This window comes from Hippichthys cyanospilos, chromosome 12, assembly GCF_059441005.1.
Source record: "Hippichthys cyanospilos isolate Australia breed blue-spotted pipefish chromosome 12, RoL_Hcya_1.0, whole genome shotgun sequence".
Classification (NCBI taxonomy): Eukaryota; Metazoa; Chordata; class Actinopteri; order Syngnathiformes; family Syngnathidae; genus Hippichthys; species Hippichthys cyanospilos.
The window spans coordinates 1,643,041-1,669,696 of NC_142380.1; the positions used below are offsets into that span (position 1 = coordinate 1,643,041).

Consider the following 26,656-nt stretch of genomic DNA (forward strand, 5'->3'; position numbering starts at 1 on the left):
TAGCGCTATTGTTCAGGGACCAATCGTAGCTCAAGTTTGCGGAGTTTGGTCACGTCCGGATCCATCTTTAAGAGGCCGCCTGCGGAAAACGATGAAAACAAGTGGATTTTCTCGCTTCGGTCACGTTTCCCATACGCAATACGAAACAGAAGAGCGTTTGGAATGGATTTGGGGCTCACTTCGTCTTTAAGTGTGTTAGGGCAGTTGTGTAACGTTCTCAACCTTTTGGGAGTCAAACATAAGTGGCCTTTTTTTATACAGCAAGATTCAATTTGACAACAAATATTTTTGTTGCTTTTCAGCCCTACTGAAGCTTATAATTATGGCTCAATTTCCTCCAAACAGGTTGCTGTCCAAATCAAACGTCAAATCACACGTTTGGAATCCGAGGACTTCTCCTTGATGCCGTAACTTGCCATGAACTTTTTATTTTTCACATGGTACACTGAAGAAACAAAACAAAAGCGAGTGTTCCATCTTTGATTGGTGGGCTTGGCACAGCGATGATCACAAGGCCTTTCAATGACAGATATGGTGGATGAGCAGGAGCCAAAGGCGCACGGCCTCAACACAAAAGCGCTTGGCTCGCTCTTCACACGGGCCGACCTCCTCTGATGCGCCGCGTCCCGTTTCATCCTGCTGACGCCCGCCGCCGCTTTGGAGGCTCCGTTCGGGGGGGCCCCGTAAACATCTTCTGCGCGCGCCATTTACAGTAGTGTGAAAATCCACCCAAAAGGCAATCTCCGCCCTTTATCGGCGCAGGCCAACCTCGTTCGGCGGCCGACGACCGAAACGGGAGAAAAAGCGTCAACGCGGCCCGATGGTCAAGCGGGGCCGCGCCGCGCCGGGCACGGTTGCGGCGGGGTTGGCTCGGCCTCGCCCCTTGGCTCCCGCGAGGACCTCGATGAGAGGAGCCTTTGTTCCCGTCCGCCGGGCGCTCGGCGGCCAACAGCGGCGGCTCTCTTCAAGGGCGCCTGTTTGTTTACACCGGCCGCTCCCGTCATAGTTGATTAGCGGCCCGGCCCGCCGACGGGCTCTGATGTCCTAATGGCCAACGGGGGCCCTTGAGCCACAGCCTTTGGGGACGGCACATTCCCACTATGTCACGGCGCGCACGCGGAGCCGGACTTGCGCACGGACGCAAGGCTGTGTGCGCGCGTGTGCGGGGGGGTCCTTTCATCAAACGGCCCGCCTCGGCGAAGCGGCGACGACCGCTCGCTTGGCATCACAGAGATGTGACACACCTGCCGCCAACACACAAAATAGCAGTTATTCATTGCCGCCATCTTCTGACCATGGCGAGGAAAAAAAGAAAACACGTTTTCTGCCGTCAGAGAGAACATGCCCCATATTTTCCAAACTATAAGGCGCACCGGATTAGAAGGTGCATGGAATCCAAACTCAAGTGGTGGCTGGGGCTGCATTTGCATTCTGTTATGTATCCACTAGATGGAGCTGCGCTCAAAGGAATGTCAACTCAATGATCAGATAAGTCACTCAAACTTTATTAATAGACTATAAGCATTGCCGCGACTCTTTCCACTCCAAAATGGAATCAATTCGATTTTTTTACTAACCTCCTGAATGGCTCTTCCCAGCTTCTCTTGGCTTTTCACAACTTTCCTGAGGGAGAGACAAAGCAGGAGAACTCTTACTTACAATTTCAGTTTTGCGACGAGAAAGTCTTTTTTCCCGTTTCCTTTTACGTAAACCGAGAAGAGTGGAAACGGTCAACAGGAAGCGCTCATCCCAAAGTGCTCGCCGCTACCCGCTCTCTCGCATTTCGGGACAAAAAGGTGACGGCCGGCGATGAGCAAATGAAAAGAGGCGCGGAAGCCAACCTGTGTATTCTCAGAGAAAGGCCGACGGTGAAGTCGGCGGCGCAGTGAGGCCGGTACGTGGACGGGACCACGAGGTAATCTCCGGGCGGGAGACGGCAGGACAAGCTGACATCCTGAGTGTAGCAGTGGGGGACGCAACTGGCCACGGGCTCCTCGCCGAGGATGGATTCACCGCGCTCCCCACGCAGTTGCGCGCCACAAAAATCCTGCACCGCCAATTCATCCGTTGCAGCGACACTGTCAAACTCGCCAGACTTCGTGGACAGATAGTTTTTAATTATTATTCATTTTTTAAAGTTTTGACATTATCGCGTATGACGGTGACTTATATTTGCCGGCGCGGGTTTATTGACGTTTAAATGCTCCGGTGAATACACCTGATCGCAGCTAACAGGAGCTCGATGCGTTTTGTTGAAACGACGCCGTATTAGGAAAGTTCTCACGTCTCGTCTCACGGACTCAGTCTCGAGGAATTTGCGTCCGGACCCGTCCGCGATCATCACCTTGTAAATGTGGAAGCCGATGGGGAGCAGATCGGCGTCGGCGCGGATCTGGCGCAGGTTGACCTTGACGTTGAGGTCCGGCAAAATGGTCCCTTGGCGCACCGTGAAGGGGAAGCGGGGGTTGCGCGCGTGGGACGGGAAGTTCCTGCTTCCCCCGGCGGATCTTCCCTCCACCCAGGAGCCCCTGAAGAGACTGGTCTCCCAGTCGCCGTCCGCAGTCAAGGGCAGGAGAGGCGGCGGGGTCTTCAGGGCGCTAAGAGTCCATTAATATTAGCGCTAATTTTCAGCAAAAGTACATCAGCAGCGACAGCATGTTAGCCTTAGCGCCGCGCTCACCTGACGGACGAGGTAGCGGAGGAGAAGACCCTGATGAGGAAGCGGGCCTCCGCTCCCGGACGGTAGGCGCTGGGGATCACGAGGTAGCGTCCGGGCTCCAGGAGCCCGCGGAGCAGCACCTCCCTCTGGTGGGCGTGGCAGTGAGTAGAAGCACACGGCGTCGTATTTAAAGTTCGGCTCAGATGAAAATGTTTCTTCTCCACCTGGCGAGAGAGCACAAAGCCGTGACGCAACGCTACACCAAGTGAAAACGCGCGGCGGGCAAACCTTCCACATGTGCAATGCGATGGCTTGGTAGGGCTGGCGCCCGGCGTCGTTTCGGGCGGGGCGGTCCGCCAATCGTCCCGACTTCCTGTGCTGCAGCAGGGAGACCAAAACCTCACCCTTCTCCCGCATCTTCAGCCAGAACTTTGGATTGGTAGCGTAGCTGCGGCTGTTTCGACTTCCGCCGGACGACAGGCCCTTCACCCAGCGTCCGGAGAGGTGATGGCGCTGAGGCAACGGCTCTCCTGTTTGCGACATATATCGCGGAAGCTTGACGCGCACTCGAAAAGCGGTCGCGTGGAAATGAACCCGGACGTTTGGCGTGGGGTCGGCCAGGTAATCGGCTACGTTTCATGGGTGAGTTTTAGTGTTGAAAATGTACAATGACACGCGACTCAACGCGGCGTTGAGGGTGTAACCATCGTACAATATAGATCAGCCTTATGAATTGGATCGTTCCGGCTCCAATAAAAACGATCCGGTAAGTCGGGTCTGGACAGGACTCAATATTATCATCAATGGTTCAAATCTCAGGCATCCCCAGTTGAGAACCGCTGGTCTTATATTTCAATACATCATACATTTTCGCCATTGAAAGAATTAGAAACAGACACTTTTTAATAAGAGTATTACCAGTGTAGATACTTTGTAGGTGTCCCTCCTCACTGATTGGGTAGCCTACTGTGACGTCATCGAAATGAGACAAGAATTCCGTCTCATCCAACCAGAAGTCGCCCTGAGCCGCCCTGGCTCGGATATCCAAAGCGTCTCGAGGATGGAGGCGGGGCCATCCCGCGCCGCTGCAAAGGGAGAGCAAAACTCCGTAAAGAAGCGGCTTAATACTCTTCTGAGGACCCAAGAGACAAAAGGTTTGTTTTTTGTTTTTTTTTGGAAGGTGTCTCAGAACGAGTAGGCTATTCGGACAAGTTAAAAATGCCGATTGTAGCGTTTTAGACCAAATAAAAAGCCTACCCCTCGGTCCAGGCTCCACCCCAGCAGCACCTCCCCCAAGGGTTCCTGATCCTGAACAGTCGCAGCGGACCTCCCGCTACCGTCTTCACCTCCAGCCACTCCATCACGACCATGGCGTGGCGCTGCCCCGCCTCGCCGTCTCCTAACGGCAGGTCACGCTGCAAGTCACGCGACGCCACGGAAAGGGCTTGAAGGAGCGCAGAACAAGACGTACCCCCGGGGATGCTCTGAGTGGAGCAGCTGAGCGCGCAAGTGTCTCTCGTTGGATAGATGTTGTCCAGTTGCGGCAGTTTCCCGCTGTCTTCTTTGCGCTCCTCCCCTGAAGCAAAACGCGACAAGCTCCAGCACTCTGCAAGGCCCCCGGTCAGGTCCACCAAGGCCTCCGACACCTGGCCGGCCCACAGCCGCTCGTATGAGCCGTGGAGTCTGAAAGGCGAGGAACGGCCGCCGTCATCTCAGACCGGCGCGGCGCCGGCCACTTTTCTTGGCCCGGCGGCGCTTACTTTGCGTACGCCTTTTCCAGCAGAGGCACCCAGAAGGCGGAGGGGGCGTGGCAGCGTGAGAAGCAGAGAGCCGAATCCACGCAGGGCAGGCGGTCATCGATGGTCACCTCTGTCCACAGTCCCCTTTGCCAAAAGTGAAAGCGAAAAGATCCGCTGTACTTGCTGTCGCTCCACAAGGGCTGATGGGGAGGAAAGACCTACAAACAAAAAAGGTCAATAATCACCTCGTTATGATCACAAGTGTAAATGTTTCCCTGCACCTTGTCCAAGAGATGTTTGTTCTTGAGCAGCGCCGAACATGCGCACAGAAACCAACAGTCTCCGAGCAGGCCTTGCTTAGGATGACTCAGGCAGATGTTGTCGGGGAACGCCACTGGGGAATGGCACATCTCCTGAAAGGAAAAAAAAATCATTTTCGTTTGACTAAAAAGTGATCTAGGCAGACTAAATCCTAAGCCTGCTTAGAACCGAGCACATTTTTTACTTTTAAGCAAATTTTGATCAATTAGTAGTCACAATGTTATTTTCGGTCATTTCAAACCGAATTTGTTGAGATTTTTTTTCTCAAAATGGGTCTCAATTGACCGCTAGCACTGCGTATGTTAGGAATCAGGTGAGAAACTCAATGCCATTTCACGCAGGTAAATAATATATTAGGTGAGAAAAGCTTTTGTCATGCAAACGTGGGAAATATTGCCCCCTGATGGTAGGGTGACAAAGTACTTGATTTGACTAGCAATAAATTTAAAAAAAAAAAGGTGCTTGTCTTTTTAAATGTTAATATCGCCAAGGATCAGCTTAATTAATCGTGGCAGCCAATATTGTGATCTCGATTAAAATTACATTAATTGTGCAGCCCTACATTTTAATTGTGGGCCAAATCGTACTTTCTAGTTTGTGTTGGAGGGCTGTTATGGCTCTGAAGGCAGATACATTTTAATTATTGTTTAATTATTTTGATTTTCACACATTTAGTTCATTTTGAAATCAGAGGCCAGTAAAATCTGTTCAAATAGAGGATTGGTAACCAAAAAATAGAAAAGAAATGAAGCCAATCCTTTAACACTTGAAAAATATGTGGAAAAGAAATACCTGCGGGCGCAGCCAAGTGACGCTCCCCCGCAGCCTGGAGATGGGCGTGGAGCCGTCGCAAAACAGCGACGAGTCGTCAGAAGGGAAGCGGCTGTCCTCAAAGAGCCCGGCGTCCTGGGGGCGACTTGTCCTTTCGCCCGCTTTCATGGCTCCGAATGCCCGCCGTCAAGGCCATTCCTCTTTGGATATATATAGGGAGCACCGCATTACAAGGCGCAAGGAATAGAAGCTACAGAAGTGGCTGGGCTTGAGCTATGCATCCACTAGATGGAGCTGCGCTAAAGGGAATCAAAACAATCAATCATATAAGAGAGAGAGAGAGAGAGAGAGAGAGAGAGAGAGAGAGAGAGAGAGAGATGTTGCGTTCAAAGTCGCTACCGTTCGCCCGTAGTGTTCTGGTTGCAAGAAAATTTCGAACAAGCGCTGAAACGCTAGGCGAACCTTTACGACTTTGCACGAACACTGACGAGCCGAGAGACGCGCAAGAAGGCAATGCCGACGAAAAGCGAGGACCCTCCTAGTCGCCCTCACCTGCCTCGAGCATCTTTTTCTTCGGGGTCATGTCATCGTTGCTAACTAACGTTAGCCTGGACGACGCCAATTCTCCAGGATGTCCACATAAGCGCATCTTGTTATATCTCGGAAGCGTCTTCACGTCTTGTCATTGGTTGTGCCTTAAAATTTGAGGCTGAAATAATTAAGAGGACCGAGTCGCATTTCTGAACGTGAACAACAGAGTAGTAAGAGCGAGAGTAACATCACTTCCGGCAGGACACTTGATTCCATGGTGCGTCCTTCCTGTGTGGCTCATCACTGCTGCCCCCTGCTGTTGGAGAATTGCGTGACGGTTCGTGACATCATCCTTTGCTTGTAGTTCCTCCACTTTATAAAAGCTAAAGATATCCGTCAATTGAGAATTTTAGCTCTCTTCCTTTCCCTCTTTTTTTTAACATGTCACGTCACCCTTTGTTTTGGAAGGTTTAAATAATGTCAGTAAACTATATTTATAACGTACACTTGGAATTGTGCAAATAGAATTTCATTTAAGCAGTCGCTTTTCCTAAAATTTCAGACCATGGTTAAAGGTTATATTAAGGAGCCATTTTGTTTTCTGTGTATAGATTAATGGAGGTTTTGCAACACTGCGAATTCCATCTCACGTCCAAAATCGCTTGCTAATTGAAGTATTTATCGATATGGCTTGAATAGATTTTCCTTTATATTCTTCTTTATTGTTTGTCTTGTTTTTCTCGTCCACTAGATGCCGTTAGGTACATTCAACCTGCATGTGCATCGATTGCTAGTCCTCAACTAAACAGAGCAAGATTTTCACACAGTAAATTGAGACGAGAGCATCGTCTTTTTCGTCAGTAGTCCGCGATGCGCTGCGAGTTTTTTTTTTTTTAATGCCAATTGTAAGTACAGTATCGTCTCAATAAAAGACGGGAGACGGAGAAAATGTCGTTTCACTCTTACAAGAAAGTGCCCACTAGATGGTGCTAGAGAAAACACGAATATTATACGTTCTAATATATCGAACTGCAGTTGTGTTCGGGGCCAGCCAAAAGTCGACGCCTGTTCTAAACATGTCAAATCGCGCCATCGTCATCGGAGTCAAGGCTATCCGCTGTGCGTGGCGCGAGTGCGTCCCTAATGACACGCCAAGAGCCCCGGTTACGTCACCTCCAGTCTTCTGCACCAGCGCACTGAGTGCTTTTGGATGAATAATACAGAGCCGAGCCGTGTTATGGCTCGCTTGATGACAGCACGTGCCATTGGAGGAAATTAAAGTACTGTCCTGGCAACAAAGTGTTTTCATTTCATTTTATTCGTTTCAAAGAACAGAGACATGGCATGGAATCACTTGTTTCAACAAAGACGAGGTTTCCCAAACTTTGCAGCCCAAAGGTCCGGTTCGATAAGTCTTCCGATCAATATGTGTCAATCATATTTAAGGATCAAAGGCAGATATTACAACGGGCTTTGTTTTTTAATCGTCTGACGATTTCAGAATATCGAGGAGGTCAAGTCAGTTTGTTTCAAGCGTCGTCATAATAAGCTACAGTAAAACTCACCTACAACAAAACCTGCATGTGCAAAAATAGCCCCAGTGTGAAAAAAATCCATGCGTCGAAGCCATTCCCTCTTTCTTTCTTCCTCATAAAAGTAAAACTCCCCCTTTTGCATAATACAAAATGTTTTTGCCTGCATTTGCGTTGCACTGAAATTCACTACAGCGAAAACAGGCCTGCAGCAAATGTCTAGCTTAGTTTAAACTTGACGTGCCAGCGCGCATTTTCCAGGACTTTATTCTCAGAGCGGCTTCCCCCTGCAGTCAGACAATATTCTCCCATACTATAGGTGGCAGTAAATGGACAGCATACAAACAACACTACTCTATAACAGAGGTCGTAGATCTTAGTCGATTCATACCATCTAAATTCTATGTTTACTTCCGAGACATAGATTTGCTATAGCGAAAAGTCCCTTGTGAAAAATTTCTGGCTTCAAATATTATTTTCTTGTGGAGGAGTTCTAACTGTATCTCACTATTATACTAGGCAACCCCCCCCCCCCCCCCCCCAAAAAAAAAAGAAAAAAAAACTACGTAACTAACTAGCAAGATAGTTAGTAGTGATTTTCTCTCCAAAATATGTATGAGCACCAAATTTTCAATGGTAGTTTCTGTACGTTTATGCATGCCTCGCATTGCAATGGCATACAGTCGATGCGGACCGCACAGAAACGAAAAGATCGCGTATCGTAAGATGACACGAGATTGGATAAATTAAACGGATTGACAGTTTGCGAAAGGCGAGTTTCCGCAAGCAAACACACACGGGGCGGAAAGTCAAGCGCGCGCGACGGGACGCCGTCAGCGGCGAAATCCAAAAGGAGGCTGCGGCGGAAAGACTCTCTTGGCAGCTGGACTAATTCTAGCGTTTATTTGTTCCTCCGGTCCATTAGTGCCAAGGCAAGACAGGCACTTAGCGCAGCGTATCATTAGGCCGACAAAAAGCACGGCGAGGAGAAGACGCTCCCGGTGATTACACGTTGACTCGGCTTCCTTCCCCTCGGCCGCAATTAGATGAGAGCCGGACCGGGAGCGGGAGCGGGACCGGGCGGCGGGCGCCGGTCTATTTGCGGCGCTATCTCTCCCGCGCCCGTTGGTACGTACGTTCCTTTGGCGTCCGGCCGACACTGCAAGCCAAGGCGGATGCGGGCCACAGTTGCACTCATTGTTCAGTGAGCTTTTCTGCACAGTCCAACCCAGCGACAGCAATGAATGTTGATTGTGACCTTTTGGGCCGGAACCGCAGCGCCGCTCTTGTCCGCGCCCTCGCTTTTTGCTGCAAATCCCGGGTTTGACTCTTTGCGGGGACCTCTGCTACTCGCGAGGACGGCTTTTTCTTGGACCCCCGCGAGTTCCCGCCTCGTTTTGAGGCTCAAGACCCGCTGTTAGAGAGGAGTTTTCAACCGGGGCTTGGGACGCTTACGATAAGGGGCTAGCGAACGCGTTGTGTCAGTATGTCCCCGCTAGCGCAGGAAAGAACCCTTGAGCGTGCGTGCCTCGGGATTTGCATGCGCCCACGCACGGCCGCATTCTTGGCTCTTCGCTGACGTCGTCGGGGCCAACCTCGGGGCACAATCAACGGTCGATGGTTTCTATGCCATCCATACCAAACTCACCGACAGCGTTGAATGTTCTCCGAGGCGAGCGGCAGGGACGGCGGCGCTCGGCGGCGCGGGCTCACGCCGGCCTAAACAGGAAGACGGCTTCATTGCGCCACGGTGTATATTGCTCATTCTCGAGTGAGGGTTCCTGAGCTGGGTCTGCTCTACGGGCTCGTATTTCCAGCTGCGCACATTCGGATTTGGTCCAAAGCAAAAGCAAACTCATTGAAAGATGAAGACATTTTTTGTCAGTCGCACTTTTGCCAAGCGTTACGTTGTAAAGGATCGGAGGGATGCACGATTTTCCAGCATCTCGATCCATTAGAAAGGTTCTCGAACCCACTTTGGGAGGTAGGTGATATTTCAACAGGGTTTCTGTTTTGATTGCTTTTCAAATGCAATGATGGATACGTCACATTTTTCAAATTAAGAGCGAAGGAATTGGAACATGAAGCAACTCATTGCTAAAATGTCTCATTTGCAAGACGTACGACCTAAATTGATAGCATAGTTTTCATCTCATGTCAGTTTGACAGTCAACTTCAACTGCTTGGCCGCTTATTTAGAAAACGTAAATAGTTTTGTTTTTTTTTTTAATGTGAATGTGTTCAAAAAGTGTTCTTTCTATAGTGCGGCATTTCACCAAATTGCAGGCAGGTATGGAACGTATCCCTGGAGATAGACGGACGTTCACCGTATTGCAATAGAGCCATTTTACCGCCAGCATCAGACCTCTGTGAAGTCGCCATCTTCGGTTCGGCTGACATCTGAAAAACACAAGATAAAAAGAAATGGATATGTTATCGCTTCAGACTCGGGTTGGGAATTGCAATGGATGAATTGGCGGTGCAGGATTTGTGTGGTGCGCAGCTCACTTTTGATGAATAGCGTCTTGAAGTGAAAATGTCTCGCTAAGTGTGTCAACATTCAAAAGAAGCTGCACAACAAACCCCTCGGGCTATTTTTTAGAATTTATTTATTAAAGATGAAAGACATCACTTTTCTTTCTGATACCAGCGCGAATGCCGTATTCTTGAGTAGTCTCCGATACCAAGCACTGATACCACAAGTATTTTCGACCCGACGCCCTCAGCCGGTCGCAGGGCACACACCCAAGGACAATTTAGTGTGTCCATGTATGTTTTCGGAGTGGGGGGTGCCCGGAGAGACACCGCGCAGGCTCGGGGAGAAAATGCAAACTCCGCACGGGAAGGCCGGAGCCAGCTGGATTAAGCTGGGAACAATCCTTCCGTGTCCCGCTTTGCTCTCCGGCCTTTCATCCTATGAGAGCGCCTATTGTCACGAGCGGGGAAGCTGCGCGGGCGGCGTCGCCCCGCGCCACCGGCAGGGGCTGACGTCAGGGTGCCCGACGCGCATCTGCCAACGTTTGTTCCCCCCATTTTTATCGGCTTAGGTCGCCCGTGTCAACGCGCGAGGCAAATGTGGGCCCGCGGCGCCGACCCTCTCCCCGCCCCGCCCCGCCCCGCGGATGACAAATGCGTCACGTTATTGCGGCTATAATTCACAAAGCCATAAAGGAAAGACAATTGGCTCTTTGAGATGGTGCCGGCACGCACTCCGTCCTTCTGTTAATACCGCCAAGAAATACATTAGCCAATAGGAAGCCGCATTTATAGTAAATAAAACATTAGCGTAAAACGCTAACTGCCATCCGGACGAAACAAGGCTCTCGTTCCAAAGGCCAGAGCAATTGCTTGCTCTTCCTACTTGCCTTGGGGAGAGAATGCAGAATTTTTTTCCCCATTAAAGCTGCTACCTTGCTCGAAGCTTATTAAAGCTTGTCAAGGATCCCAACTCGCTTTACGCGACTACTACCGTTACCGTACTTTTCTGTCTATAAGCCGCAACTTTTTTCTCACGATTTGAGCCTTGCGGCTCATACGCCGGTGCGGTTTATCCGCGGTTTTAGGATTTTTGTTTGTTATTTTTGGATAGCCACCAGGGGGCAGTCTATTGGGAAAGAAAATGTGTGTTCCCGGTGTCAATTTACGGAACAATTCTGAAAAAGAACCGGAGAGACCCCCCCTCCTTAGCGCAATGACAACACTACTACTTCGGCTGTCGACACGCTAGTCTAGACGGAATTGACCCCGTCTCCTGATTGGCCGAATTGGGAGAAGAAATGATTATGATGAGGGTTAAGGGGAAATGGAAACTGATGACGGGAATGGCAACAAAAGTTGTGCACCATCCACCCGTGTTATTGTATCCCACAAAGTCGGAAAGCAACCGGGAAATAAGCGAGTCGCAGCCTCGCCCCGCAATCAGACCTCCCATGAAAAATGGCCGTAAGGTCGATGGAGAGGAGAAACGGGGTCTTTGCCATGGCAACCCTCGTGTCAGACAGCCATTTTCTCTTTAATTCACTCCCCTTCCTCCAGCTAGCTCAATGCCTCGCCCTCTGAGGGGACCCCGCCTCTTCTTTACAGCTGAATATTTCTTTTGTGTGCTGGCCACTGAGACCCTCTCAGTCTGTCTGTGCGTGTATATTATAATATATGTATATATATATATATATATATATATATATATATATATATATATATATATATATATATATATATATATGAGGGATGGCTGGAGCTCATATCACACACTCACACATGTAGGGAGGGAGAAAATGTTCTGAAATAGCAGATAATCACAGCATATGGCGACCCCCCCCCAATCCCAAAAGCAACAAAAACAAAAAAAAAACATACAGCTTCCGAGCATCTATCAAGTGCGGCACCAGGAAACTTTTGTCTCTTCCCCGGGCGAGCAACAAAAGCGCTTCTGGAACAAGTGGGTGGGAAGAGGCGTCAGCTGGCAGACAAAATGTAAAAAAAAAAAAAAAAAAAAAGGCGGCATCTTTTGAGCGCTTGCTTCCGCAGCTGCAGCCAGAGAGGCTTTCATTCCCAACTTCTGCATTCCACCAGCGGGAGGAGATGATCACATTTGGGGGATTACTGGCGTCTTCCGGCCAAATGGGGACATGAGCGAGAATTAGCGCATGCGGGACTCTGGGAGGGGAATCAAGCCATGCGCAAACGGGCAAATCCTTCTACGAACTGAGAAAAAAAACATCCGAAATTGACTTCAAACTTTAGGGAAAGAAAGTTCCCCGGTCCAACCTTAAAACGACACTAAACATATTGAGCCGTTTGCAGCGATAAGAAGTTCAGATGAGGTCATCCGATGACTAAATCATTTAATCGTTTGACTTTTTTCTGCCTTTGGTCAAGAAACAAATCCGATGGTCAATAACGTCTCCATTTGAAACCGCGTTGAGACGGAAGTCAACCCCAAAGTTTTCGTCTGCGCATCCCGCTTTTCTTCAAATTCCGTTGGCTACGGCACGTGTTGTTTTTATCCCGTTTCATCATTTTGTCTGTCGCCTGAAAATGACATCACAGTTGCCGAGGGCTCAAGTCAGAAAACCGCTGCTTTACCAGCCATATAAAAAAAAAAAATTCCATCAAAAAAGACCATTCGGATGTTTTTTTTCCCTGTCTTTAATACAATTCCGAGATTTTGAACGGGGACTCCATATCGGCGGATCTTCAAAAATGTTTTCTCTCCAGGACGTTTTCCAGGTTCTGTTGTTTTTCTTCGTTCCGAGTGCCCTAATCACAAAGCCATGATCTGCAGCCATCCTTGGCATACGTGGAGTATCTTCTGGAATCTCCTCCCACTTCCCCAAAGGTTGAGGGGGTGGGTGGGAGGAGTTTCCCGCGGTTCGCCTCCGGGGTGGTCTGATGCAGCAGTGGGCGAGGTTTCAACGCAGCGGCGCGTCCAGTCTATACTGTACATTTGCACTTAATGACTAGCAGACCTTCCGAGCGCACCCCCCCCTCGGAAAACGCCCGCACATGCATATGCTTCACTTGAAAGGCGGAACCTTGTGGAAACGCGCCGCGCCTCTGCTCCCGGTGAAAATAGAACATAAGCCGGCGTTTTCATAAAAGACCACCAAAATATTCAGAGTATGCGCCAGTAATTACAGTCTGCGGTTCTTTTCATCCATATGTAGTTGCGGCCGCGTGCGCCAAAGGCAAACCTGCGCAAAGGCTCGGCCCCATCCCATTTCCAGTCGCCCTGATTCCCAATGAAAAAAAGTCCAATCAATCAAAAAATACAAAAGCCTCCATGCACAAGGGTCAGAGAGAATGATCCTGCGGTGTGCGTATGGAGAAGCTAACAGTTAGCCTAGCTCCTTCTATTTCTTCTTCTTGTCTTTCACAAGTTAGTCTTGGTCCAGGAGAGCTCAGAGCAAAATTTAACGAAAGCTGCAACAGGCATTATGGCAATAGCAGGCCCTCTAGCGCCTCGAGGCCCTCTGTTCAGGTTTTCACTTTGCTTTTCATTCCAAGGTCGGTCAACGTTTCATTTATTAGCTACAAAGTATCAAACAAACCGTTCTTATGAATACCGGTTTTCCGAGATGGGCCATTTGATAGAAGGACAGGTGCGTGCTCTCTTGGCATGTCTTTTGCTTTGTTGGCAACTCCAGTTGATTTCAAGGGCACTAAAAGGCCTGTATTTGGCTACTCCCATCACTGATCGCTACAACGTTAGCTTTTATTTGTTGCTGTTTCAATGTGGCAGACGGCAGCATAAAACTTCCTTGTTAGAAATGTCGATAGCAAAAAAAAACAGAAAAAACGCCCTCACATTTAAATAGAAAATAAATGGCCAATGTGTCAACTGTCATTTAAAAGGAAATATTTAACAGTGGAAATTTGAAACTATCATGATATGACCCCTTTAACTACTATTTTTTTTCTGCGACTTTCACCATACTGCCTCTCACAGGTCAGTCTTGGTACTGCAACAGATAACCCGATCAGACCCCAAACAAGGCCCACTTTCCTCCTCCCGAGCGACGCGTCCCCTTTTACAAACGTTTATCCCGGAACATGTCTAAGGGGCAACGAAGAGCGGAGGGCACGTCGTAGCACAAGGTGCTCGACAAGTGCGACGGCGTCAAACTAAAAAACAAAGATGGCTCGCTGGCGCCTCGCGGCTGATTGGCAGCGCGGGGGTCATTCTGTGACCCCCGACCTTTTTAACCCCGGAGGAATGTTGCGTTGCCGGTGCGCGCATTGTTCGGGCCTCCCTGAGGAGGCGCGGCCATGCGTCGGACGGATGCCAAGGTTACACTCTTTCCGAGGGCTCGTTTAACCCTTTCCGAACCCCCCCAAACTTTTTCTTCTCTGTAACCTTTCCTTTTGTGCTCTTCGCCCCAAGATTTGGACAAACAGCACTTATCAACAAATCCGGGAGTGGGCTCTTGTGCGTTTGATGGAGGGACAAATATCAGCATTGGCCTCTTTCAAAAAATCTGACACATTAAAAAGTTCTGGTCTGTGCATGCCCATTTTTCTAAATTCGTACGGCCTCACTTGTTTTTACTCCATTTCGTGAGACGGCCATTTTGTTACCGAAAATGACACGGCAGTTACAACCGACGGCGGATCACCTGTTTTCTGACTCAAGTCATGTGATGTTCCCAGCCTAACCCATGATTGGTTATTGCCACTTGCAAAATGGCTGCCCGATGAGCTTGATTAGAAGGGGCTGCTTTATTCATATTTCATAAAAGCAATATTCACGGAAACATGTGTCCATCGAGTTTGCGCACGCACGCGGGAAGGTCATTGACCTTTTTTCGAAGGGACCCGGAATGCAAATAAAGCGCGGGGAAAACTTCGGAGGAAGTCGGCGGCAGACAAACAATTACTGAGCAGGTATGTCTCCCCGTCCAGGGCCGGTCACAGGAAATGCGAGGATTTATGATGTCATAAAAAAGTGGCAGTGGAGAACAGGTTGTCTGTGGAGCCGGAGCCATAAAAAGACCCCCCCCCCCCCCGACGAGCCCACGGGATGATAAGAGTCCGCCCGGCGCCACTAGCTCAGCATAATTCAACGGGGAGAGCGTGATCGTGTAGGCCGTGGATTGATAGCCGCTCTTAACGCTCAAATCTTCCGTCGTCTATCACGGAATAGCGCTAGCCGTCGCCTGCCTTTCATTGATGCTATCCAATGAGAGGGGGGCCAAAAAACGCCCTAGATTTTCCTTAGACAAAATCACGCGGTTGAAAAGAAAATCGATAAGCTTGAAAATGGCATTTTCAGGCGACAACTAATGCTTAGATTAACCCATTCACTACCATTAGATGTCAAAAATCCATTTGAATCCAGTACTTCACAAAAATGAAGTGAACACACGATTACTACTGCTTGTATGAAGATGCGGCTGGTCAATAAGGACTGGGTCTTACACCAAAGCTGAGACCTCCAGTCGTTTTAGCGAGCACGCACTAGCTCATGTGCACGTCGACGCGCACACTATTCTGACAAGTTGTTCCAAACAAAAAAAAAAGGAAGAGAAAGGTGCTTATTTGCCCTACAGCCCGGCTAAGGAGGGCTGGCGTTGTAAAAAGCAGTAGCGGCACGGCCCCTTTTCCTTTCATCCTGCCGCCTTTGTCTCAACAGGCAAGCTCTCGGATATGCTACGCCGCTCAAATACCTGGGAACTACCTTCCGCCCGGCGGGGGGGGGAAAGGGAGGGGGAGGAGACATGGAAGGGGAGGACATGGAAGGGGGAGGGGTGGAGGGTGCCACTTTTTGTATTTGGACCATTTTGGGCTCCTTTTCTTCCAAATCATTCTGACAATATTTTAGCCAAGGGACGGATGAAGCAGGTTATGCATAAGCTAATTTTTGGCATGGTTTATAATCAGGACGCGTTACTGTTGTCAAAACAATTTGCACAGGAGGTATTTAAATAAACTGAAATATTCGTTGTGTTTGCTACTTTGGTTAAAATCCCTCAAAAATCCATAATGAAAGAAAGAAATGGAGATTTCTATTTTTTAGCCACATGGTTTGAACCAGCCGTGTTATAATCGGTGCGGCGTTGTGGAGGGTTTAATTCCACAATTTGGAGGCGCTCCTAAATAACATAGGCCGATCGTGGAAATCAGGTGACTTTCTTAAACGATCTCATTTACGTCTCCGATAGGAAAGCGGCAACTAAGCGACTATTACAAGCAACGTGTTTCCATTGTGAAAGGAAAAAAAAAACCTCAGCGCCGTCAGCTTTTTTTAAGTTTCGTCTGTCACTTGAGAAAAGCAGAAACGCAGCGGGTAACTGGGACCCCCCCCCCGTCCCGTCCCCGTTCCCGAGCCTCTACGCACTTTCAAGGCAAGTCAGCAGTATAGCGGCGCTTCCTGTGGACGAGGGAGCCCCTCGAAGTTCTCCCCAATGTGACGCTTTGCCAGTCTGGACGCAGACACGCTTCTCCGTCACACCTCATAAAGCGGCGGGCGGGGGCCAGAGTCGGGGGGTTAGATAAGGAGGCAAAACGAGGACCAAAAAGGCGAGCGAAAAACAGGCTTGCGTCCTCATCTGAATGGCGGGGAGACCAGCGGCCGTCCCTTTATTTTCAAACGCTCCGCAAAGAATGCCTGTCATTTCCTGGCGCTCCCAATCCCACCGCCGCTTTCCTTTCCTTCAGCAACAATGGGAAGGATTCCAAAATTTCCATGGGGAGCTTCCGCCATGCTGGCCAGCGCGTCGCCATTAGAAGGCGGGGACTTTTATTGGGCATTGATGGAGACCCAAACTGAGAGCAGATGTTACACTCAAAAAATGTTTGGCTGATTAAAAAAATACAGAAATAAAAACGCACTGACACAACTTTTTGGGTTTAATGAATAACTGCAAAGGTTAACTTGGTCCCACAATGACCCTTTTTTTTTTTTTTTGATTTGGGTTATTTTTGACCCAGAGAGTAAAACATTTTGCAACAACCTAAAAGAGTTGGGTCAAAACCATCTTTTGGGTAAAATCGATGTTTGAAAAAGTTGCATTGGTCCCCCTTTGACTCAATTTGGGTTATTTATGACCCAACTGTTTTTAAACTCTAGAAATATTGGTTAAAAATCACATTGGAAAAAGGTTTTTGCTCAAAAAAAAAACTCTACTCTGACTCTACTTTCTGGGTAAAACAAATCTGTGCAAAAGTTGTGGTTGGTCCCACTTTGACAGTTTTTTTTTAACCTAGCTGTTTTTAAAGTAAAAAAAAAATGGTAAAAAATTACATTTGAATAAAATTTGGGGAAAAAAAAAACTCGAAAACTGGCACGAAATGGACTGACCCCGAAACGAATAAGAACGGATTTTTGAGCCAACAGGTTTTGAGCGGAGTTTGGCTCCCCCCCCCCAAATAGCAGTAGCAAAACACACCCGCGGCGTAAGAGTTTCTTCCTTGAAAGCCACCTGGCTTGACCCTGGCAGACTTGAGCCTGTGGCTAGACATGAGGTCGGAGGTCAGCGGCGCGAAGGGGGGGGGGGGGGGGGGTCCTTCATTACTTCACTTTTTTTGCTTTACAAATGGAAGCACTAAACACACGTACGGACAAGGATTTGTGTTTGCTTGTTTACCTGTGACGGCCTTCGCGCCATGTGAGTGGCCCCCCCGGTATATGCCTGCCTCTTTGGGTCTCTGGAAGAGGAAAAACGAACAAACAAAAAAAAGAAACAGGTTTGAGGATCTGTTTCGGAGTCACTTTTGGAATGTTTTGCTGCTATATTCCAGTTGATCATTTGCATTTTGACAGTTTTCAGACATGCATTGAACGTCCCGGGAACACAAGCGCACAGAGGGGAACTGCTGTTGACCACGGCTCACGCGATGACATTCACACACAGCGGTCACATGCTACTCCCCCAAGCTCCACTTGTTAAAAGCACAAACAGAGACAACCAGGGAAATCTGTTTGTAAACTTGACATATATTCTTGCGTTCATATCCGTAAGTTAATTATTTGTTGCGCGTTAATCTCAGCGTGTTTCCGATTTCCCACATTCTGAACAGCCAGTAAAAACCGCGCCGGTGTATTATCCTGAATGCGTTCCAAGCACTTGTTTTTCCTTTTCCTCGCGTTCATTTTACCATAAAAACGCCAAGTTTATGATTGTGCGCATATGCCAAAAGACCGCAGTTAATATACGAATCAAATGAAATACCTTTCCGTGTTCTTTAAACGGTGCACAATGTCCATTCTTTGCCACTCTTCTTGAATCCTTCTTAAAATTGAAACTTTTGTCTTGATTCATAAATTGTAATTGACAAAATAACCAACAGATTAGTTGAGTAGTAACCCATTCACTGCCATTGACGGCTACAGACGTCAAAGATTCTTTTTCACTGGGCAGAATAAGTTAACCCATTCGCTCCCATTGACAACTATAGACGTCAAAAAATGATTTTAACTGGGCCAGCAGTGAATAAAATAATCGTTAGTTGCAGCCCTACATTTACAATCAGCGTGCAATGGGTAAAACCATATAAAAAGATTTCACAAAAGCAGGCTTATGTCAGCGGAGATTATTGCTGAGTTACTGATGAAAATAGGAAGCCATTTTTCCTCCATCTCTCGAAAGTGTTCAATAGTTGATATCTGCACGAAGTGATGCGATTCCCGACGGTAACGACATGAAACGGCGGGAAGGTTGCGAAAACGGCGGCAGATCACGCTTCACCGCTTCTCAGCTGGACAAAAGTCCTCACGCGTGCTAATGGACTACGCGGGAGTTAGCATCGTTGCCGCAGCGGCCGGGGACAGGATACGCCGGCATCCACCCACCAGCCCAAACTCGAATAAAACAGATGTGCGCTAGGACATCCGCTGTCTTTTCCGTGTCTATTTATGGGGGATGCTTCCAAAGTCAAATTGTTCATTCAACTTTTTTTCGTTGTCCAAACATGCTCAGTAACAGTCTGTATGGCTAGATTTAGCAAAACTGTATAATAAACAAATAATCCATTATAATGTGGCAATAAGAAAAGTGTCAAGATGGACTAAAAAAAAAAAAAAAGCAACACCGTTCCAGCTTCCCCATACAATATGGGCAATAGAAGATTAGTTTTACCAAATGGTTTCGAAGGAAAATATACTTTCATACAAGTGCTTCTCAAGTGGTGCTGTGTCAAGTCACTTCACTACTGTGAAAAGTGTATGAGCAATTTTCAAATTAAGAGCAATTTAATTGGATGATGAAACAACTTGTTCCTGAAATTTGTGTTATCGTTTTCAAGACGTACGACTGATGTTCTCTACAGATTTAGACAGATGCCCACTGATATTGGGTGACGCAATTTTATAAAATATACCTAGATACGAGTACAAATATTGTTCAAAGGTTTCAATACATTTGAAACGGATGGCACAGCATGTTGTGTGTGTGTGTGTGTTGCATCCAAAAATGTTTTGCTGGTGACATAAAAAAAAAAACGTTTTGCAGGAACTAAAAAAAAAAAAAAAAAACACCACAATGTGCTAGAGGCCCCCTAACCTCTCATTATGCCGTCTTGAAACAGTCGAGTCGTTGAACTTGATTTTACTCGCACTAAACTTCTCTTTGTTTGACTATCCATTATCTCCGGTGAAAAACATTTGCGAAATGGGAACAACTGGGAAGCTAAGCAACGTCGGACATTCCCTCTCGCGCGTTTTCTCTTTCCGTGCAGATAGACTCGAAGTTGAAGAGACGGCAGTAAAAGCCAACGCATTGTGTCGTTTCATTAAATCATGCTGTGTTCAATGCCCTGTTTAATGCAATGGCGCACTAAGCGTCGAGACCTACTATATTCCAGATGGCGGAAGAATTTATGGACGCCGCCTCATTAACTGGAAGGCGTATTAGTGCCGAGAGACATGGCCGTTTCAACAACAAAAAAAAGGAAGCTGTGTTGCTGATGATACTAAAGAGTGGACGCCCTGTGGGAAAAAAAAATGGCAGTCGAGCCATTTCAGTCTTTTCGGATGCCACTTTGTTTCTGCTCGATTTTGTCCTCGGGCACTGCTGCATTATTGTGATCGCGTGACACAATTCATCGCGTGAACATTTTGAATGATATAGTAGCGTGCTAGCAGGCTTCCAGTCATGGCGTGCTCATAGACGGGTGCTGTCTGCTCTTCAGGTGTCTCTCTCTCTCTCTCTCTCTCTCTCTCTCTGCATGTGTGTGTGTGAGAGAGAGAGAGAACCCCCCCCCCCCCCCCCCCCCCCAACAGTGCGGGGTGCTGCTGTAACGTCGATACAATGACAGATGGTCCGCACAAAGCCGGCGCGCATTGTTCAAGCTGAAAAATAATCGCCTCCATTTATCAGCCGTTCGCGCACTTTGACACCGGGAGGGAGAATTCATCAAAGTTAACACTCCTCGGAAAAACTTTACACGCATGCATCTCTTCTTCAGCACGCATGGAAGCGTCTCCGGAAGCATCCGATAAGTTTTTTTTTTTTTTTTATGAATGCACAATATGCACGCGATCGTTCTTACCGTGCGATATTTTTTTTAAGATCTAAGATGTGTTTGCTTTTCGCTTTGTAATAATTGGGCGCCGCATTCCACTAGAATCATTTGGGATCGAGCACACGAGTCACGTGCACATACTCACGCCGATGGTCCAAACGAGTTCCGCGAGCGACTGTCCCGCGCCGCGCCGCGCCGCGCTCTCGCGTCCGTCCGCTCCCAAGTCCACACCGAATGAGCGCCGGTGCCCGAAATCACACGCGTGACGTCTACTTCGGCTACTCGGCAAAAAAGGGGCGGGCGTCCGGTTGGCACGAATCAGCGGGGGAGAGGCGATTGGCTGACGGGGAGGATAGCTCGACCAGACGGGCGCTTCACATTGGATGGGAGGGCTCGAGGGGGCGGGCCCATCTCCTGTATTATTCACGAGAAACGCGGGCGGGGAGGGAAGAACGACACGCTCGCTTTGCGTGCTCGTGTGTGTGCGTGTGTGTGTCTGTGGACAATGGCCTGTCTCATGCACAGTCGCACAAACTCAAAAAGAAGCGGCGCGCAACGTACGCCGAGATGTTATTTCACCTGTAAATACAATCGTTCTTCTTTCCGAAGAGAGAAAAAAAAACATATCAAAAAGTACAAGGACGCATTGGGATCAAACGGCCCTTATAGAAATGTGCCGGACTGACCCCTTTCCACACGTCTATAAATAAATCAAAGTGTGCGCGGCGCCGAGGATGCTTGAAGTGCAGAATTGTCCGCACGGGGCTAAGGGAGGAAATGGTGCATGGATAATTCTCCCCTCAGATCCTCTGCTGAGAGAAAAGCTCCGAGCTGGTCTTTTTCTTTTTTTTTTTTTCTTCCTTTTTCGTGTGCCTCTTCGCACACCAGTGCAGAAGCCGCACGTGCGTATGCGGTCTCGGGCCAGTCCATTTAAGGTCTTTTTCTCCCCCCCACTTTGCAATGCCGTGAATGAACAGCTCCGTCTCTGCGCTGCTGAATACAGTTGAGGCACCTTTAACCTTCAGGCCTCACCGAGTGGCAAGGCGGATACGTGTCACGAGACTTCACGTCTTTTCGGACACGTAGCCATGGTGATGGAACGCGGCCATCCTAACATCTTGTGTTGAGGAAGCACGTGGAAGTTGACCCCAAGGAAAGCGAGGGGGGGGGCTCGAAGGCTTGTCTCAACAGTAAGGGCGTTGCATTTGAGGATTGTGGGAATCTGACAGACAATTTGCACGATGGGCTCAGGTCTAGAGCCACTGGATTTTTCTTCCCAGCTGCAATCTATTTTCAAACATCCAAAGGAGAGCGAAAGCTTTCGAGCTTGTTTTGTCTCGGGGATCTTAATTTAGATTTTAGGCACAGCGCTGTCTCGATGAAAAGTCCAATATCGCGCTTCCGTTTACAGGTTGCGGCTTGTCACACTTGGTCTCATCGCCACATTTCACTCATTTCGGACAATAAGAACGGACTAACAATTTTAAGAAAGTAAAAAAAAAGGCTCATTTGAAATATATCCTTATTTTTTTTGTCTCAAAGGGAGGAATATTTGCATAGCAAACAATTGATGTAGCAAAAGATGTGAAATCTAGCATTTTCTTCAGATGTTTTTCTATTTTTAGGAAGCTTGTTGAAGATGTTCACTGGTGGCGCTGCTCAGAGATTGTGGGTCGGATTCCCGACCCGTTGTGGAATGTGTTGGACAAGGAGCCCTGAGAGAAGCTGAAGGCTGCTACGTTAGCTTCTTAAGCAAGCCATGTTGCCGCCGGCTGGCTGGCTGGCTGGCTGCGATATGCCTGTCACTTGTCATCAAACTGCACCATATGTGTATATGTTAACATTATACATTACATTTGCGGTTGGTTTCATTTTACCCCCATACGCAAGCCACATTTTCTGTTTGTAATGCACCTTTGTAGTAGCGTGAAGGCATGTCCAATTCGTTGGTAACGTGAACTCTCTAAGCGAGGCACACATAGTCATTTTTGAAATCTCAACCATTTTTTTTTTACCCCCAAACGGGAGCGGCCACACACATGACTTGAAAAAAAAAGGTCAGCGTGCTTAACCGTGTGCAGTTTGATCAATTTTGGGACATTTTCTTCTACACGATTCTGCCAGAGGCTGAATAGGAACGTGTCTTTTTTTGGACACAAACTTCATTTTCTTTTCCGACACACAACACACAGTGCGCCAGAAAGTGGCAAACGGCCGCTAACTCTCCCCCGTGTCACCGCAGCCCTTGGCTCCACCATCATACTGAGCTTCTGAGGCCTTGTCTACACATAGCCGCGGTTCTTGTAAACTGGTGGCATATTTCTCCAGTTTTCCCTTTTTGGAATATTGTAAAGGCTAACTGTTAATTTTAGGGGCTGATCATCGCATGTGCGTAGCCCGTTTCAATCAGTTTATTGCAGCGTTGCTTCACAGCTTCCATAACTACCGACCTTCTTAGTTGAGAAAGAATATGAAAGTCACAGGGTGTCACTAATGCAGCTCCCACACTGAGAGGTCTGATTTTTTTTCCTTCTTTTGTTTCCATCCTTTGACCACTCAATCACGGAGTCTGTAGCCAAGGCGACCACAGGGTCAGACAATCAAGGAAAACTGGAAGTGCCATTATTTCATCTTCACTATTTGCAGTCTTTCCCAGAAGCTCATTTGAATGTGATAAAAGGTTCGTTTATCAAGAAAAAATAAATGAAAAAACATCATTACTCTATTTTTCAGGCAATAAAGCCGCACCACTAAAAAAATTTACACAACATTTATTTTTGTCATACATAGGCCAAACTGGACTACAAGATGAAAGTTGTGACATCAGTTATTGTCACAGAAAGAAAGTACATGGAAGTTTTTAAAATGTGTTTTTATTTAATTTTTTTTTTCAAAATCCATCATTAGAGTCACATCATGCCTTCAAAATAAATTGAACCCGCCTGCATATTTCAAAAGAAGAGCAGTACCAACACAGCTTCAACATTACACCGTCACACACTGATTGTTAGAATACTGCACCAATACGACGGTAACGCGCCTGAGAATATTGCACCAACACAGCAATAACATGCCTGATTGTGTTTACAAGTGGAGAATGCTCCCCGATGGTGAGTAAAATAGCAGTCGCGCAATTGATATTTAAAATAACGAGCCGACCCGAAATACCGCAGATGCACCGATTTGGGAGCGAGTTATATTTTGGGCAAAAGGCCGTGCTCGTGTTTGATACTGGACCGAGTGTTTATCCAGGGTCATTACACGCTACAGTGCGAGCGTCGAAGTGGAAAGGAAGGAGAATTGTCCTGGGCACCACTTTGACAGCAACTTATTAAAAGTGCTGGTGCTTTGGAAGAGCGACATCTCCAGCTGTGCTAGTAATGAGTTGTCAGATATGTTGTCATCTGCGATGGAAAGCAAAAGCCGCTAATCCAAATTTATACGAATTATCGGGGTGGGGGGGGGGGGGGGGGGGGTCTATATATATTTTGGAAAATCCTCTGAAGAGTTTTAATGCTGAAAGTTATGATTTGTCGATGGCTACCAATTGACCAGTGACAATAAAAATGGACAATTCGGTTCCAAGTGTAACAAATACAGAGCTGCAAATAACCTTTTTTTGAAATCATTCAATTCCAGAGAGAGATATTTTTACTTTTTTTTTAAGTGTCCAGTCCGGCGCTTGAGGAAACGCCTCCAAATATGCCAAATACGGTTTTCACTACTGATTGGCTGCCGCTACGGGCGGGACAGTTTATCGGCCGACCGTGAGCCCCACCGATAGCCGTTGCATCCCTGGTATAGACGAAAGACGAACTTTTTACAGCTGAAACGGGCTAAATGAACATGATAGCGAACATGGATAATTGTTTCCCAATTTCTTGTCCCAGGTCATTCACATCCGCAAGTAAACGCAGTTTTATGTTTACTCGACGGTCCAGAAAATCATCATATCCTTGTAAAGGCGCTCCTCCGGCTAATTGCGGCACACGGCGCGAGCTCCTTGTGAGGCCTTTATCGCCGGTGCGGCACCAGCGCCGCGGCGCCGCCAACCCCGCCATCTCGCCCGCCTCCCGCGGGCTCTCATTCTGCTCGGGCGCCAGAAGCAAATGCTCCATCTCAATTAATCAGTGAAATTCTAATGGAACGCTTCCCTTCAGGATGAGGCCCGTCACAGAGGGGGCCGGCGCTGAAGCTGCTTTGATTACTTGAATACACACTCGGCTTTGGAGTCACTGCAGATGTGTGCTAATTGTGGTGATTATGGCGAACCGGGGGGGGGGCAATGAATTTCCCATCGCTTTCATGCCTCGCATCCTCAGCCGTACAAGCGCGGCTTCCGCGCTGGTTGCGGATGGACAAAAAGTCACAAAGGCAACGGGCGCGGGATTCCTGATGGGCATCCATCTCAAGTGGCGAGCGCAGCCAGGCCGGCTCCGTCTATTTTCCTGCCTCTGTTCGATTTGAAGTCAGAGGTTGTTTTCTCCCGAGTACAACGGGATGCGCGATTCCATCTCCGATTGAAACAGTAAAGCTTTGAGACACAAGTGGCGCGCACGTAAATCTAAGTGAATTAGGGGACAAATAGTGAACGCTATTTGATAACATTTGTGTCGCAGTCCTACAAGTCATTTAAGCAATGAATATTTGAACACATGATTCTTTATCCTCCGCAAAGACCAACCATGATCATTATTGTTATTATTATTACTATTATCGTTATTAGTATTATTATTATTATAATTATTGTGGATAAATGAGAAATTGCGTCTGTCTCCATTTATAGCAATATTTGTGTCGATATGAAGTTTGTTGAAGTAGCGTAATTGAAACAAAGGCAACACTTTTTTGTTGCAAAATCTCCATGTTATTATTTATTAGAGGTCAGGGAAGTTGACACGATGTGCTTTGCATAAAATAATGTGGCAGGGTGGATGTAGCCACTTGAGTTTGACACCTGGAGCGTGTTGGAATGCTATTTTTTTTCTAAAACATACGACAGAAAGACGGGAATGATGATTTTAGTAGAGGCTGCTCCGCACCTGTACTGTAATGCGTACAAAATAAAAAAAAAAAAAACATATCAACTGTAATAAAAAGCCAGACTTGTGAAAATGCCGTTGAAAACTCTCAAGCAATTAAACAAAGAGGATTTCACATGCAACTTCTCTCTTGGACATGCTAGTCGGGATGCCCGAGTGGAACAAATCCCGCGTTCAGTCATACATTTAGCATATTAATTGAGTTACATATCGGGCAGTGTGCGCGCGACTTAACGTGGATGCGCTTTTGCAAGGCTAATTCCTCTGGGGCGAGTGCTCTTCCTGTCAGCCTGATCAAAGCCCGACTCTTGATAAGAGCATAAACTGCTCCGTGCCCCATCACCGTCAATGTCTGTGCATGCGTGCCACTTCGTGTGTGTGTGTGCGTGCGTGCGTGTGTGTCCATCCCCCCATCACCAGCGGCTGTATTATGCATTGTTGTTGGCATGCCCTACATGCTCAGCCAAGCATAGTCCGGCGTGCTACAGTACACACGTCTTCCCGCGTCGTGTCCGCGGGGCCCGCTTCATTTACCTTTGCTCCTGAATTAATGCTAGTTAACTGTCACATTAGCTCAGATCCGCCGGCGCCCGTCGTCAACGACGTCAAAACTAAGCTCGGTTTGTGTTTGCTTTGATTCGCGGCGCACGCGTGAATTGACTTGGCCTGCGTGCGTGCGTGCGTGCGTGCGCGGAGGCATCCCAAAGCCGCATTCACCCATACATAACCTTTATCTGAGCAAGACGCAGCCTTGCGTGAAAATGTTCAAGCTATTCACGTCGTTATGTTTCTGCAACTAAACGGCGGCCGAAAAAAAAAAGCGGGGTGAATTCAGGTCAGTAATATGTTCCATGCAGGCCCGCTCGTCTGTACGGTATCGTGATTAGTTGATTAATTAGTGTAGTTTCCACACCATACACCGCGACGGGTTCAAGTACGAGCTCTATTTCTGTACATTACCAATGGCAAACCCTATAAAAGGGCGCATGCTAAATATTACGGAACGTTCTCTGGTTTATCGCTGCTAGCGTAGGTATTGTAAATATTACGTAATGTTTGTTTTATCGCCGGTACGTATTGCATAATGTTCTCCGATTGGTT

At 47.8% G+C, this 26,656-nt stretch overlaps 1 protein-coding gene and 1 long non-coding RNA gene across 4 annotated transcripts; both read right to left on the bottom strand.

The window, feature by feature from the left end:
• Positions 1-393: 393 nt before the first annotated feature.
• On the bottom strand, positions 394-6,286 carry capn10 (calpain 10). Of its 3 annotated transcripts, none has more exons than XM_088429859.1 (13): positions 6,047-6,286; positions 5,512-5,690; positions 4,680-4,811; positions 4,420-4,616; positions 4,131-4,342; positions 3,917-4,058; positions 3,578-3,744; positions 2,948-3,189; positions 2,681-2,883; positions 2,345-2,597; positions 1,842-2,095; positions 1,578-1,623; positions 394-1,244 (listed from the first exon to the last, which is right to left on the bottom strand). In XM_088429859.1, the coding sequence occupies exons 2-13, from the start codon at positions 5,656-5,658 to the stop codon at positions 1,104-1,106; spliced, it is 2,136 nt and encodes a 711-aa protein (XP_088285985.1). In that variant the 5' UTR covers positions 5,659-5,690; positions 6,047-6,286; the 3' UTR covers positions 394-1,103. The 3 variants fall into 3 exon arrangements, with proteins under 3 accessions (XP_088285985.1, XP_088285986.1, XP_088285984.1); XM_088429860.1 differs by having other exon boundaries at positions 1,842-2,047; positions 6,043-6,286; XM_088429858.1 differs by having other exon boundaries at positions 6,043-6,285.
• A 1,801-nt stretch (positions 6,287-8,087) lies between these two features.
• LOC148414338 (uncharacterized) lies at positions 8,088-20,800 on the bottom strand. The gene is made up of 3 exons (XR_015867346.1): positions 20,659-20,800; positions 17,639-17,699; positions 8,088-9,953 (listed from the first exon to the last, which is right to left on the bottom strand). It is a non-coding gene; the product is annotated as an uncharacterized LOC148414338 (long non-coding RNA).
• Between the last annotated feature and the right edge of the window lie 5,856 nt (positions 20,801-26,656).

Excerpts from the sequence above, each read along its gene's own strand:
- capn10 (XM_088429859.1), bottom strand. The coding sequence starts at position 5,658 with ATGAAAGCGGGCGAAAGGACAAGTCGCCCCCAGGACGCCGGGCTCTTT. Across the intron at positions 4,617-4,679 it reads ACAAACATCTCTTGGACAAG|GTCTTTCCTCCCCATCAGCC; the intron begins GTGCAGGGAAAC and ends TTTTGTTTGTAG. Across the intron at positions 4,059-4,130 it reads CACTCAGAGCATCCCCGGGG|GAGACGGCGAGGCGGGGCAG; the intron begins GTACGTCTTGTT and ends ACCTGCCGTTAG.